Source organism: Procambarus clarkii, chromosome 38 (assembly GCF_040958095.1).
Source record: "Procambarus clarkii isolate CNS0578487 chromosome 38, FALCON_Pclarkii_2.0, whole genome shotgun sequence".
NCBI classification, from domain to species: domain Eukaryota; kingdom Metazoa; phylum Arthropoda; class Malacostraca; order Decapoda; family Cambaridae; genus Procambarus; species Procambarus clarkii.
The window spans coordinates 22,123,912-22,139,713 of record NC_091187.1 but is presented as its reverse complement, the minus strand read 5'-3'; the positions used below and the strand labels follow the sequence as shown (position 1 = coordinate 22,139,713).

General features: G+C 38.3%; 1 protein-coding gene across 1 annotated transcript in view; it reads right to left on the bottom strand.

Annotated features, from left to right (window-relative positions):
- The window catches only part of LOC123772030 (NFX1-type zinc finger-containing protein 1), a 225,040-nt gene that overhangs the window by 168,099 nt on the left and 41,139 nt on the right, over window positions 1-15,802 (bottom strand). Inside the window, exons 3-4 of the mRNA XM_069337878.1 lie at window positions 12,731-12,814; window positions 3,994-4,096 (exon numbers count right to left, since the gene is read on the bottom strand). Coding sequence (XP_069193979.1) covers window positions 3,994-4,096; window positions 12,731-12,814 — 187 coding nt within the window. The remainder of the gene's footprint in view (window positions 1-3,993; window positions 4,097-12,730; window positions 12,815-15,802) is intronic.

The following is a 15,802-nucleotide window of genomic DNA, read 5'->3' as shown; positions in this document are numbered from 1 at the left end:
GGACCACAGGATCACGAGTCCAACGTGCTGTCCGCTCGGCCGACCGGCTCCTATAGGAGCCGGTCGGCCGGTATAGGAGGGAGGTAAGGCATTCTCCGCCGGTATAGGAGGGAGGTAAGGCATTCTGTGGTTCCAACACCTTTTCTGTAAGCAAACATATTTTGGTGTAGTGGATTGGCTTTCCATTCAATTCGATTAAGGGCCATTCTTTCTGCAGTTTTGGCCAGACAGCTTGTTAATGAGATGGGTCTTGGATTTCCTGGGTCTTTAGGTTTTGGAATGGGAACTATAATTGTACTGTTCCAAGAGAGTGGTCGGGTTCTTGTCACCCATACTCTGTTGATGAGATTCAAGAAGGCTTCTTCACCCTTTTCTCCTAGCTTGGCTAGCATGTTGTAAGTGATTTTGTCCTCGCCTGGAGCTGTATTTTTAGTTTTCTTTGTAGCACTTCTGAGTTCTTTCAGATTGAAAGGTTGGTCTAGTTCGTCAGGTAAGGCTAAAGCATCATCTATTTTTTTCCATCTTGCTGCTTGAAGTCTTTGTTGGTAAGGCAAGAGTTGCTTGAGGAAGTTGAGTGGAACTGGCTCTTGAAGCAAATAGATTTGCTAGCCTTTCTGCTTCTTGCTCTGGATGAACATGGTGCGGCGGAGCAGGAGGCGATTTTCCTTTGGCCTTGTTGATCTGCCTCCAGATGTCGCCCAAGGACGTATGCTGATTTAGCTTGGCACACCACTCGAGCCATTTTTCTTCTCTGATTTTTGCTGTTTCTTCGTGCACATGATCTCGGACAGCTCTAAGAAGTCCTAGATTAGCTTCGGTTCTATCTCTTCTGAAATTCTTTCGTGCACGGTTTAGTCTGTTATGTAGCTCTTTGATCCTATCACAGTAATACCAATGGTCCTTGTGTTGTTGGGTAATTGTTTTCCTCTTGGGGATGGCGTGATTTGCTGCTCTATGTATTGCATTTACTAAATCTTTTTCCATTTCTTCGGTGTTGTCAGGAGGAGTGTAGTTTTGGTGCCAAGTTTCGAGAGCTTCCTGAAACTTCGTCCAATCTGCCTTGATAAAGTCCCATCCAGGCTCGGGAGCTGGAGGTCTAGGAGGTAGTGCTATATTAATAACTCTTTTTGTAGCAAAGTGGTCACTAGTCAGAACATGATCCACTGACCAGTGACACAACTCATAAATACTGGTGGAAACAAACGGAATCTGGGAATAAACTATCATGTTATGTCCAGACCAAGTGAGATGACCCGGAGAGTGGAGTTGAAGATCCTATTGGACGACATATTTGACCTAGAGACGTAAAAGAAGGTTACCACTAAAGACACCTTGCAAGCAGAACTTATTGCAGAAGGAGGAAAGATTTGAGGTAACTAAAGAAGCACCATACTGTCCCCCGAGCTCAAAGCGGCAGCTAAGAGCCTTCGTGAGAACAAGGAGATAGTCGTCAGGAGAGGTGACAGGTCGCCAATATACGTCATTCTTAAAAAGACTAATATCTAGCAAAAATGAACCTCATACTCTCCGACCAAACTAAATTCCAAAGGGTAACGAAGGACACTACAGACGAAATGAAAACGAAGGTAAACAGATTGATTGAAACTGTGAACGCCAAGAAATCCGGGGTCAGATTCACGAAGCAGTTACGCAGGTACTTACGAACATGTACATCTTTTCTCGATCTTTGGTGGCTTTGTTTACATTTATTAAACAGTTTACAAGCATGAAAACTTTCCAATCATCTGTAGTTATTCTTATAAACGGCCTCCTGGTGCTTCGGAGCTAATTAACTGTTTAATAATTGTAAACAAAGCCACCAAAGATTGAGAAAAGATGTTCACGTTCGTAAGTACTTGCGTAACTTCTTTGTGAATCTGGCCCCCAGACACCACCTGCCAAAGGTTATCGGGGAATACAAACCTGGTTACGCACACGGGAATGTCAAGTCCCACAAGCCTGGAAACCCACTTCGGCCAATCATCAGCCAGATACCCACACCCACTTACAGACTGGCTAAGCGACTCAACTGCCTGCTGACTCCTTATGTGCCTTGTGCTTTTAGCCTGAAGTCTCCAAAGGAATTCGTTGACTTACTGCAGGGAACACGGGCCACAGGAATAAGAGCCTCTCTGGATGTGGAGTCACTGTTCACCAACGTGTTCTTGATATTACCATTGATTCCTAGTAACAGATTTGTAGTATTCATCACCGAAAGTCAATTAATGTTCCAATTGTCTTTAATTAAAATATTATTCTGGAACACTCTAGATCCTTAAGAATTCATGCACATTGTCCCGTATGTAGACACATATTGGTCAAATGGCATACGTGATCATGGTAGCATTGTCATGTAGGATCTAGTTGATATAGAATATGTATAATGAATCTGATGTGATTCTGATATAATATAGAAATAATACATTTCTTAGATAATATTATTGATATAGTGGGTAAAATTTCCCACAACATTTATGTCTCTCTTACTTTGACAAGGTAAGATAGCTTATATAGAGACTACTGTTATTAAGCACTTAATCATCGGAGGTGAATAAAATACTTTTACAAGTTCAGGTTATAGTTACATCACATACATTATTTAACAAATGCATTACGTAGTGAATCTTGAGTACAAGTCCAATATATCATCAAGTGATCCAGTATTCATGTGGTATTTACAGAGTTCAGCATACCTCAGCCCAGGAGGGTGAATGTCAGTCAATATGGGACATTCTACAATATAATATTCTAGGGAGTGCATGTTTTCTCTTTCACAAAGTTGACACATGGTGTATTCGCCATTTGGGTTTTGAGAGAGCTGCAAGATATGTCTATGTTCCAGGCGTATTCTGGCCAATATAACATCACATTGCCGGGTTCTTTCTCTATTAGTTCAATATATAAATATCTCCTCACGATATTTATCATAATGTTTAATGCTACAGCTTTCAGGTTTTTGAAAATTTGTTAGGTCAGTAAGATTTAGATTGACCTAAGATTTAGGTCAGTAAGGAGATTTAGGTCAGTAAGGGACGCAACTGAGGGTGAGCAAGGCTAGAACAAGTTGCAGACGTTGGGAGGCAGCGGGTCAGTTCTGGGGATTGCATGTGTGTTCCAGAACAAGTTGCAAAATTCATAGTAACACTGCCAGAGTTGTGTTAAGGCTGGAAGTCTGAGAAATTAGGGGTATCCTAGCCTCCCATTTACAATTAGCGGTTGCTTGAAGTGCAACCAGGTGAGTTCAGTGAAGCGTACAGTGTGCACAGTGTGTGTGGAGCTCCATTACCCCGAAGTTCATAGTTGTTGGCCACCTGCTGTAGGAAAGGTGTCATATGTGGTCACGAAGATGACTGTTCCTCATGGACGCTATCGGAGTCTCTGTTGCCTGTGTGTTGCAATCCGGAAAAACGTGCACCACATGCCAGAGTTAGTTATGGTGGATGAGGAGAGAATTCCTCTCAAAATATACAGGAGACGTGATTGGAAGGATCATGTTATGAGTTCCAGAAAGGATTTGTTTTTTATGTCAGGTTACAGGCAAGGTTTGACCCAATTGTTTCAGGGTTGTGGTAAATTCTAACTTCATGATGTGATTCTATTGTGACCAGTGTTATAACGTCATTATGGGTTGTAGCAAGATATGATACATGCAGATTCGTAGCAAGAGCTAATCCCATGTTGTGATCCCATTTTATGAAACTTTCACACTAGGTTTAACCCCATAGTGTGATCCCACTGCGTCACGATAACGACAAGGTTTTACCTTAGTGGTGTTATTTCATTAAGTCAGGGTCGTGACGAGATCTGACTTCAGAGTGAGATCCCTTTATGTCAGGAAGACTGCAAGGCCCGACTCTGTGGTGTGTGATCCAACTGTGTTAGAGCTAAACCAGATGCAGCTGTTGACAACAATACAATGCTTCTACAGATCATATTATGACACCAATACCTAAAATATAAATATATGAACAAAACTGAAATGGAAACACTTACGCCATATTGTTTTTTATCATGCGCTCAAAGAGTGAAGTCTCTAATCCAAACTTTTTAGCAAGTTCATATACTGTTGCACTCGGCTGAAGCTGCTGATGGTCACCTGTACACAGAGGAAATAGTCTTTAATGCATCAAGTGTTGTTGATCATTCCATTCAATCTATTTCAGTGGGTGAAATTAGGACATTTATGAATAATATAATTATATAAAAGATACAAAGAAAGTAAATACAGGTGGATACGAAACTAATAATAGTTTTAAGGCAGAAAGAAGATTAAAACACCTTAAATTAAAATATCCAACTCATTGCAAGTCCTTCAGTCACATAGAAAACAAACCTCAAGACTAAGAAATAAATGTCCAGTTTTAACAGAATGAAAGAACGGTTTAGGACTCTGAGCTGAACATATTACCCCAAGGACAAGTGTTGCTAACATTACTCTAGTTTAGTATCATCTTATTGATGTTCAGGGAACAATTCCAATATTTTGTAATGTCTTTTGGAATTGCTGCATTTATTTAAAACCTCCCAGGATAAATTTATTTTCCTTTAGAAACTATTATTTCAAAAGGGACGATATTATGGTTCTGAAGTATTTTAAAATTAAGTTATGACACAAATCACATTTCTCAGCAAAGGTTACCCACATCAAAAGTACATATATATTGAGTTTGTGGAGATTTTATTAGATTGAGGCAAATAATTGAAATAGATACAGTTGATTCACCTGGTAGATGAGTGTGAGTGTTTGCTTCAAATCAAAGGTAATTGTCATAGTCCTCCAATGTTTTCCTCTCCCAGAGGCTTGTTAATGTTATGAACAAGATATATGCAAAGAGGAAAATTAATAGACATGAAAACCAAAAATTATCGCATTCCATTAATTGTCAATTAAATGATAAGAGTCTCACAGATGAACAAACATGTCTAAATTAAATTCATTATCTATTGACAATAACTTTTATTGACGAACACTGGATTGATTGACATCTGTCAATGCTGTTTCTGGCTACAAGACACCAGATGTGTTAAAACACAGAGGTCCTACATCCAAGGAAACAGAAAAAATGTGCATGCAAAATTATGCATGTAAATGCACTTTAGCTTTGCATTTAATCTTTGTTCATAGACGTTCATTATCTCTCATTGTAACTTCCTATAGAAGAGGATCATTTCGACGTATTCCCTAGATGCGGGATCGCAGTGCTCCTCGAAGCTCATCTTAACACTATGGCAGCAAGGACAGCAAGTTGGAACCAAGTTAAGAACCCGTGTTCACCATATGCAACGTAAATTAGCACTTAAAGATTAAGTAGCTCAAACTCTGACCGGTCCTTAGAGTTGCTGAAAAATACATTTATTTATATATTTGAACACAACTGCGGCAGCTTCTTCATTCATTCCACGGTGACACATGTACCAACAACAGATAGGACTACTAGGGTGTGGAGGAGGAGTCATGCTCATCATGGATGTGTGTAGACACTCTGGTGGTGGGTAGTTACTTTAGAAACATTGTCTTCTTCACTTGTAGCTATTTATTGAACTAGCTACAAGAGAAGCTGACACTGTTTATCTTCTTACTCTGGTCCAAATAGCATTTATATGATGCAATAATATTAAATACGAGAACTGGTTTTTCTTCCGTATGGACAACTATATGGATCGAGGTTGCTGGTATGTTTGTTGGTTGACTTATCGTCGTGCATGGCTTAGGTATGGGGAAATGTAGTCTCTGTATCTTTCTTGGGTGATGGTCAGCTGAAGAATACGAGGATCTGTAATCCTCGGATTCTTTTCTTTTACCTTTCCTGTCTTTTTTTTCGAACAATTAATACTTGGCTGCTCGGACAGGCCTCTTTCATAATGCTGGAAATACTAATGCAATACATTATGGGGGAGGCTGTGGGGGTTTTCAAAGGAATCTCATTTAACTCTCTGGCAATATTCTCTGCTCTCCTAAACTTAAGGAAAGAGATTGCTGTTAGGATGGCTGTATGATTACTTCCCCTCGTCAATCAGAGAGATGTGTAATGAATGAAAATCCCCGTCATTTCTAATGTTGGTAATGGGAGCATTAGTTGGATACTAAACAAGACGGGTATAATCTAAAGTGAAAGGAAGCTGGCTATATATCCATTCTCATTATGCGTTAGGGGCATAATGGCAAATGTCGCTCCCAAACTGCCTTGCTATGGCAAATTATGCCATATCAACTTCATGAAGTAACAAGATGAAAGAGCAGAGTCACCGCATCAAGAACAAGACACATATCAGAGTGGTCCAAGCATGACTGCTGTCACGTTTGTTGGGGTCAGTGATGAAGCAGATTATTAGTTCCAGGGAACAGCCTTGAGCAAATGACATCTTGCCACAGTTGGATACCATGGAAAGGAGTGAGTGTGAATCATACAGGAAAACAGATCTGTTTTCAAATTTATGCCTTGTCATGATCCCATGATGTAGATGTTAGAGGATCCCAGACCATCAAACAAAAACTGTACATAATATGACCCAAGAAGATGTAGGCATTTTGGATGGAAGTAGAGCACCTATTGCAGAATGACCTGCTTACAGTGAACAACTGTAACTATTGTCTACAATTCCAGTGAACAACAGTTCTCCTAGTCTCCAATTTAAAAAAAAAAAAAACGGGACCTATCGGGTGTAAACAAAAATAGTGGAAGGAAATAAAGTGGCTGTCATGAAAGGGTATCTAGTGATAGTGGATGGCCAGTAAATAGTTACAAGAAGGAAATATACGTAACTACCATGACGGTGGACTCTGGACAGAGTGGGTGATCCTGGGGAGGTAGCCTGGGTCTACAGCCATCTGGAGCGCCCGTGTGGTAATTTTAGTATAATGTGATTTTTCTTGCATATCGGATCTGCGTTAGGATTTGGAGCGCATAAGATAATTATTTGTGTACATTTTGGTGAGGCGATTCTATAGAAACCCCATATGTTTATAATATTCTAACTATTTACCGAAATAGCAGGTAGTTTAATAGCTCAGGGGGCAGATTAACGAAGCAGTTACGCAAGTACTTACGAACGTGTACATAATAACTATCTACGGGCTCACCATAGCCCGTGTTACTTGGAACTTTTTGTTCCAGGTAGCGAATCTTTAACAACAACAACAGAACGTGTACATCTTTCCTCAATCTTTGACGGCTTTGGTTACATTTATTAAACAGTTTACAAGCATGAAAACTTGCCAATCAACTGTTGTTATTGTTATAAACAGCCTCCTGGTGCTTCGGAGATCATTAACTGTTTAATAATTGTAAACAAAGCCGCCAAAGATTGAAAAAAGCTGTACAGGTTCGTAAGTGCTTGCGTAAGTGCTTTGTGAATCTAGCCCCAGGCTACCGGGAGAGTCAAAGGATGGATATGGATTTTTGTAGATATTAACATTTGATGTGTAGATTTATTTGTGACCAATTTTATATATCAGATTAAGAAATCATGAGTGATGCAATGAATGCCTAGGTGTGTGTTTTTAGAAAAAGATTAATTTCCATATATGATTTATTGATGCAGAGTGTGAATGGCTTGTAGGAGGGAATAGGCTCTAAATTTAAACTGTGGTTGTTACAGCTATGTTTTTCCTTTAAATTATTATTATGATTATGATTAATGTGCTTATGTATATGTATCTTTGACACACACACACACACACACACACACCTACCCACCTACCCCCGATTCCCCCCTAACTAATATACCCTCTCTTCCACTCCCAGCACCCATGCTCCATTCTCATCTCAACTCTCCGCCCTCAGTAGCCCTCTTCCCCCCAACCTCTCAACCTCTATCTGACTCTCAGTCTCACTCTATTTCTCAACCCCCCTATGCTATTCAGACCCCTAACTTTCAGACCCATTATGCCCTTCCTACCCCCCTAGATGCCCAGACCCCATTCGCCTACCAGGCACTCCCAGGCACCCCCCTAGCACCCCCCCACTCACCCCCACAGCCCCCACTTGCCCCCCAGACACCCCCCAGTTCCCCCCAGACCCCTGGTGAAAGGGGGAACTCTGACACCCGAGTTTCCAAGAAGAGTCTCAAGGTTTGGTACACCAATGCTGATGGGGTAGCCAATAAAGCAGAAGAGATAAAAGAAAGAGTTAGTGAGGCAGACCCAGACATAGTGGCAATAGTGGAAACTAAAATAAATGGCATGATCTCGGATGCAATCTTTCCAGAGGGGTACCAGGTGATAAGAAAAGAAAGGACACAGAGACAGGGAGGAGGAGTGGCACTACTAATAAAGCGGAAATGGAAGTTTGATGAGCTGGAAAATCCGGGTACCAATGAAAGCACAAGCTTCATACATGGAACTCTGACAGTGGATGGGAAGAAGATTGTAATCTTGATACTCTACAATCCCCCACCAAACAGTAGAAGGCCCAGGCAGGAGTACGAGGACAGCAACAAGACATGTATGGATGAGCTGCAGAGGGCAGCAACTTTAGCGCATAGAATGAGAGCGAATCTGCTGGTCATGGGGGACCTAAATCACGGAGAGATAGATTGGGAAACGAGGAATCCCCATGGCGGGGAGGAGACCTGGGGAGCGAAGCTGGTAGACGTTATTGACAGGAATTTCCTAACACAGCATGTGAAAGAAGATACTAGGGAAAGAGGAGGGGATACGCCCAGCCTATTAGATCTCATTATCACTCAGAATGTAGAAGACATTGAGCAGTTGGAACATGAAATACCACTAGGAGCTAGTGACCATTGTGTCCTAGCCTTTGACTACATGATGGAGCTTAAAATTGTGACCAAAGGACAAGAGGTCCGGGAAAGGAGACTTGATTACAGAAAAGGGGACTACAGAAGGATAAGGGACTACCTGGGAGAAGTGCAGTGGGAGGAAGAACTTAGAGGAAAAACAGTGCAAGGTATGATGAACCAAGTCATATTGAAATGCAAGGAGACTGAAGATAGATTTATTCCAACAATAAAGGAAAAAAGCAGGAGGGAATATAATAACCCATGGTTTAATAGACAGTGTCAGGAAGCAAAGGTGAGAAGCAGGAGGGAGTGGAGGAAGTACAGAAGGCAAAGGACAGAGGACAACAGGATTAGATGTAACAGAGCTAGGAATGATTACATTAACATAAGACGAGTGTCGGAAAGAAATTATGAGAACGATATTGCAGTCAAAGCGAAAAAGCAACCAAAATTACTACATAGCCATATAAGAAGGAAGATGTCGGTAAATGACCAAGTGACAAGACTGAGGAAAACAGAAGGGGCATATACAGAAAGCGACAAGGAAATCTGCGAGGTACTGAATGCAAAATTCCATGGAGTGTTCACTACCGAGCCTGAGCAGCTCCCATTGTTAGAAGAGATTACCCAAGATGAAAGACTATCAGATATAGAGGTGACAGCAGAGGATGTAATGAAACAGTTGACAACACTGGATGCAAATAAAGCTGTTGGACCAGACAAAGTATCACCGTGGATACTTAAAGAGGCAGCGCAGGCTCTCAGCGTGCCTCTGGCAATGATCTTCAATGAGTCACTTATGTCGGGAGAATTGCCCAGTTGCTGGAAGGAGGCAAATGTCGTACCGATTTTCAAAAAGGGGGATAGGGAGGAGGCACTTAACTACAGACCCGTATCACTGACAAGCATCCCCTGCAAAATACTTGAAAGAATAATTAGGCTAAGACTTGTTGAGCACCTGGAGAGCATTGGGTTTGTAAACAAGCACCAACATGGGTTCTGGACAGGGAAATCATGCCTAACAAACCTTTTAGAATTCTATGATAAAGTAACAAGGATAAGGCAGGACAGAGAAGGCTGGGCAGACTGCATATTTCTTGACTGCCAAAAGGCCTTTGATACGGTACCGCACATGAGACTGCTATACAAACTTGAGAGGCAGGCAGGAGTAAGCGGAAAGGCCCTAGTATGGGTGAAGAACTACCTAACAGGAAGGAGCCAGAGGGTAATGGTAAGGGGCGAAAAGTCGGACTGGCGAACAGTAACAAGTGGAGTACCTCAAGGATCGGTGCTGGGACCAATCCTCTTTCTAATTTACGTAAATGATATGTTTACAGGAGTGGAATCATACATGTCGATGTTTGCAGATGACGCAAAATTAATGAGAAGAGTTGTGACAGACGAGGATTGTAGGATCCTCCAAGAGGACTTAAACAGGCTGCAGAGATGGTCAGAGAAATGGCTACTGGAGTTTAACACCAGTAAATGTAAAGTTATGGAAATGGGATCAGGTGACAGGAGACCAAAGGGACAGTACACAATGAAGGGGAACAGCCTACCTGTAACGATTCGAGAAAGAGACCTGGGAGTGGATGTGACACCTAATCTAACTCCTGAGGCACATATAAATAGGATAACGACAGCAGCGTACTCTACACTGGCGAAAATTAGAACTTCATTCAGAAACCTAAATGAGGAAGCTTTTAGGGCGCTTTACACTGCCTACGTGAGACCCGTCTTAGAGTATGCCGCGCCATCATGGAGCCCCCACCTGAAGAAACACATAAAGAAACTGGAGAAGGTTCAGAGGTTTGCGACGAGGCTTGTCCCAGAGCTACGAGGGATGGGATATGAAGAGCGGCTGAAGGAACTGAACCTTACGACACTAGAGAAAAGAAGGGAGAGAGGAGATATGATAGGGACATATAAAATACTCAGGGGAATTGACAAAGTGGAAATAGATCAAATGTTCACACGTAATAATAACAGAACGAGGGGACATGGGTGGAAACTGGAAACTCAGATGAGTCACAGAGATGTTAGGAAGTTTTCTTTTAGCGTGAGAGTAGTAGAAAAATGGAATGCACTTGGGGAACAGGTTGTGGAAGCAAATACTATTCATACTTTTAAAACTAGGTATGATAGGGAAATGGGACAGGAGTCATTGCTGTAAACAACCGATAGCTAGAAAGGCGGGATCCAAGAGTCAATGCTCGATCCTGCAAGCACATATAGGTGAGTACACACACACATATATATATATATATATATATATATATATATATATATATATATATATATATATATATATATATATATATATATATATATATACATATATATATATATATATATATATATATATATATATATATATATGTATATATATATATATATATATATATATATATATATATATATATATATATATATATATATATATATATATATGTCGTACCTAGTAGTCAGAACGCACTTCTCAGCCTACTATCCAAGGCCCGATTTGCCTAATAAGCCAAGTTTTCATGAATTAATTGTTTTTCGACAACCTAACCTACCTAACCTAACCTAACCTAACTTTTTCGGCTACCTAACCTAACCTAACCTATAAAGATAGGTTAGGTTAGGTTAGGTTCGGTCATATATCTACGTTAATTTTAACTCCAATAAAAAGAAATTGACCTCATGCATAATGAAATGGGTAACTTTATCATTTCATAAGAAAAAAATTGGAGAAAATATATTAATTCAGGAAAACTTGGCTTATTAGGCAAATCGGGCCATGCATAGTAGGCTGAAAAGTGTGTTCTGGCTACTAGGTACGACATATATATATATATGTCGTACCTAGTAGCCAGAACGCACTTCTCAGCCTACTATGCAAGGCCTGATTTGCCTAATAAGCCAAGTTTTCATGAATTAATTGTTTTTCGACTACCTAACCTACCTAACCTAACCTAACCTAACTTTTTCGGCTACGTAACCAAACCTAACCTATAAAGATAGGTTAGGTTAGGTTAGGTAGGGTTGGTTAGGTTCGGTCATATATCTACGTTAATTTTAATTCCAATAAAAAAAAATTGACCTCATACATAATGAAATGGGTTGATTTATCATTTCATTAGAAAAAAATTAGAGAAAATATATTAATTCAGGAAAACTTGGCTTATTAGGCAAATCGGGCCTTGAATAGTAGGCCAAAAAGTGAGTTCTGGCTACTAGGTACGACATATATATATATATATATATATATATATATATATATATATATATATATATATATATATATATATATATATATATATATATATATATACATACATACATAAATACATACATACATACATACATACATACATACATACATACATACATACATACATACATACATACATACATACATATTGGCCGAGAAGAGGCTTTAAAGTTTTTCTTTGTGTTAAGGACAGTAAGAGAAATTGATTGAACATTCTACAGGCGAGGCTACCAGCATACCATCCACAGGAGACTATGAAAATAGCTGTAGTAAGGTAGACCTGAAATTGGTTACATGTAAGATAATGTTTATTTTGTAATATAATGGTATTGATGTGTGAGTAGTTCTTTTTTTATAAATGTTATAAAGCTCGAATAAGATATTATTACTCCTTACCTTGACGTCCTTGGGAAGAGGTCGGTTAAACAATAGGGTTTGAAACTCCAACTAGCTCAGGTAAGTTGCCAGTAAGTGTAATTGTGGGAGTGATAGAAGACTGAGAGTGGAGACGCTAATAAACTACAGGGAGTAGAAATGAGCAGCAAAGCAAAGCCACTTGTGACTGAGTGCACACAACAATGTATGTGTAAAGCTAAATATTAATTGTACACAATAACTGTGTACAACAATCACTGAGGGTGCTCCAGAATGCCTGAGTATGAACAATAGGGATTAAATGAGAAACTTCATGAAGAAGTTATGACTAGAAATGTCCCCTGAATATCTACTTACCGATCATAATAAGATGCTGACAGTTGCCGGTCAGGGACGTAATCACGTGAGCCTCTAAAATTTCAGCAGCCTCTTCAATTATCACTGAAAAAAGATCGTTGTTACTATAAGCAGATTTTTTAACTAAATGCTGACAAATGAAAAGCACTTATAATAATTTGCAATATTATTATTATATATTTCAGGCAGTGATTAATGCAAATCTCAGAAGAGAAGCGAGAGATGAGCAGATTGAACAGCGGAATCAGTATTGTTCCTGTTGTTTTCACGTATTTTGACTCCTCTTCCTACGTAAATTTTGTTTACACTATTAATGGATTTTATAGCGTAGTGGTCAGTGCAGACGAGTCACAACCAAAAGGTCATACATCAGCTCATTACGAAAACTAAAGACTCAGGAGCAGCCATTTTCCAGTTCCAGCACCTCTACGAACAGTGATTGTTATATATATGTGTGTTTTCTGTAAACAATGTAATTATATATATATATATATATATATATATATATATATATATATATATATATATATATATATATATATATATATATATATATATATATATATGTCGTACCTAGTAGCCAGAACGCACTTCTCTGCCTACTATGCAAGGCCCGATTTGCCTAATAAGCCAAGTTTTCCTGAATTAATATATTTTCTCTAATTTTTTTCTCTAATTTTTTCTCTAATTTTTCTCTAACTTTTTCAAAAGAAAAAAATAGAGAAAATATATTAATTCAGGAAAACTTGGCTTATTAGGCAAATCGGGCCTTGCATAGTAGGCTGAGAAGTGCGTTCTGGCTACTAGGTACGACATATGTCTATATATATATATATATATATATATATATATATATATATATATATATATATATATATATATATATATATAGACATATGTCGTACCTAGTAGCTATATATATATATATATATATATATATATATATGAATGAAAACTCACACCCACAGACATCAGGACTATATTCGCATATAGTCCTGGGGACCATTCAGGCTTGTTCGCATATATATATATATATATATATATATATATATATATATATATATATATATATATATATATATATATATATATATATATATATATGTCGTACCTAATAAGCCAAGTTTTCCTGAATTAATATATTTTCTCTAATTTTTTTCTTATGAAATGATAAAGCTACCCATTTTATTATATATGAGATCATTTATATATATATATATATATATATATATATATATATATATATATATATATATATATATATATATATATATATATATATATATATATATATATGTCGTACCTAGTAGCCAGAACGCACTTTTCAGCCTACTATGCAAGGCCCGATTTGCCTAATAAGCCAAGTTTTCATGAATTAATTGTTTTTCGACTACCTAACCTACCTAACCTAACCTAACCTAACTTTTTCGGCTACCTAACCTATAAAGATAGGTTAGGTTAGGTTAGGTAGGGTTGGTTAGGTTCGGTCATATATCTACGTTAATTTTAACTCCAATAAAAAAAAATTAACCTCATACATAATGAAATGGGTAGCTTTATCATTTCATAAGAAAAAAATTAGAGAAAATATATTAAATCAGGAAAACTTGGCTTATTAGGCAAATCGGGCCTTGCATAGTAGGCTGAGAAGTGCGTTCTGGCTACTAGGTACGACATATATATATATATATATATATATATATATATATATATATATATATATATGTCGTACCTAGTAGCCAGAACTCACTTCTCAGCCTACTATTCAAGGCCCGATTTGCCTAATAAGCCAAGTTTTCCTGAATTAATATATTTACTATAGTTTTTTTCTTATGAAATGATAAAGCAACCCTTTTCTCTATGTATGAGGTCAATTTTTTTTTATTGGAGTTAAAATTAACGTAGATATATGACCGAACCTAACCAACCCTACTTAACCTAACCTAACCTATATTTATAGGTAAGGTTAGGTTAGGTAGGCAAAAAAAGCTAGGTTAGGTTAGGTTAGGTAGGTTAGGTAGACAAAAAAACATTAATTCATGAAAACTTGGCTTATTAGGCAAATCGGGCCTTGAATAGTAGGCTGAGAAGTGCGTTCTGGCTATTAGGTACGACATATATATATATATATATATATATATATATATATATATATATATATATATATATATATATATATATATATATCGTACCTAGCAGCCACAACGCACTTCTCGGCCTACTGTGCAGGGCCCGATTTGCCTAATAGGCCGAGTGATTTTCTTTATTTTCAATTATTTTTTTCCAATTAGTTTATTTGAAATATTATTATTATATTATGTTAAGAACGCGAATTACTGACTTAGTTATATTAGTTTAGGTTAGGTAGGGATGGTTAGGTTCGGTGATATATCTACGTTAATTTTAACTGAAATGAAAAGAACTTAACTCATTATTAATGAAATGGATAAATATATAAATATTGTTACGATAATTTCCTTCAAGACAGATTTGGCCTTCTTTTTCCTATCATCATGTTACTTCAGTACATCTACAACAACTAGATACTACAAGTAGGTGTAGTGCACATTTAGTCAAATACGTTTTGCCAGGCCCAAACGTATCAGACACTCGCGCTCCACCTCCCCCCCTCCATCGTCGCCGATCACCAAACTACCATTTCCTGCCTGCCCGCTTCTGATTGGTGAATCGACGTCTGCACCACTGCACCTCTGCACCTCAGCGCCATCTACCTAGCCGATGTCTGGGCCTGCACCAGCCATTGGAGTTAGAATATCCTGTGCTCTCAAAGCTGACACAACCATCTGATATACGCTCTGTCTATTAGTGGATGTTCACAACCAGCGCTTTATTCTCAGCACCTGTTAATTTCATTTTTGTCTTTATCCATTTTAGAGTAATGTCACCACTATTTTATTTTATGTTATTTTTTGACTTTATAATCTTGTCTTACTTTGCCACAGGACACAACAGCTACGCAGTCATCTTTTTAGTTTTAAATGTGATAGGCGTTGACATCAGCCATTGGGAGGACTGCCGAAGACCTACACTTCTTTTTTCCATCACAATATA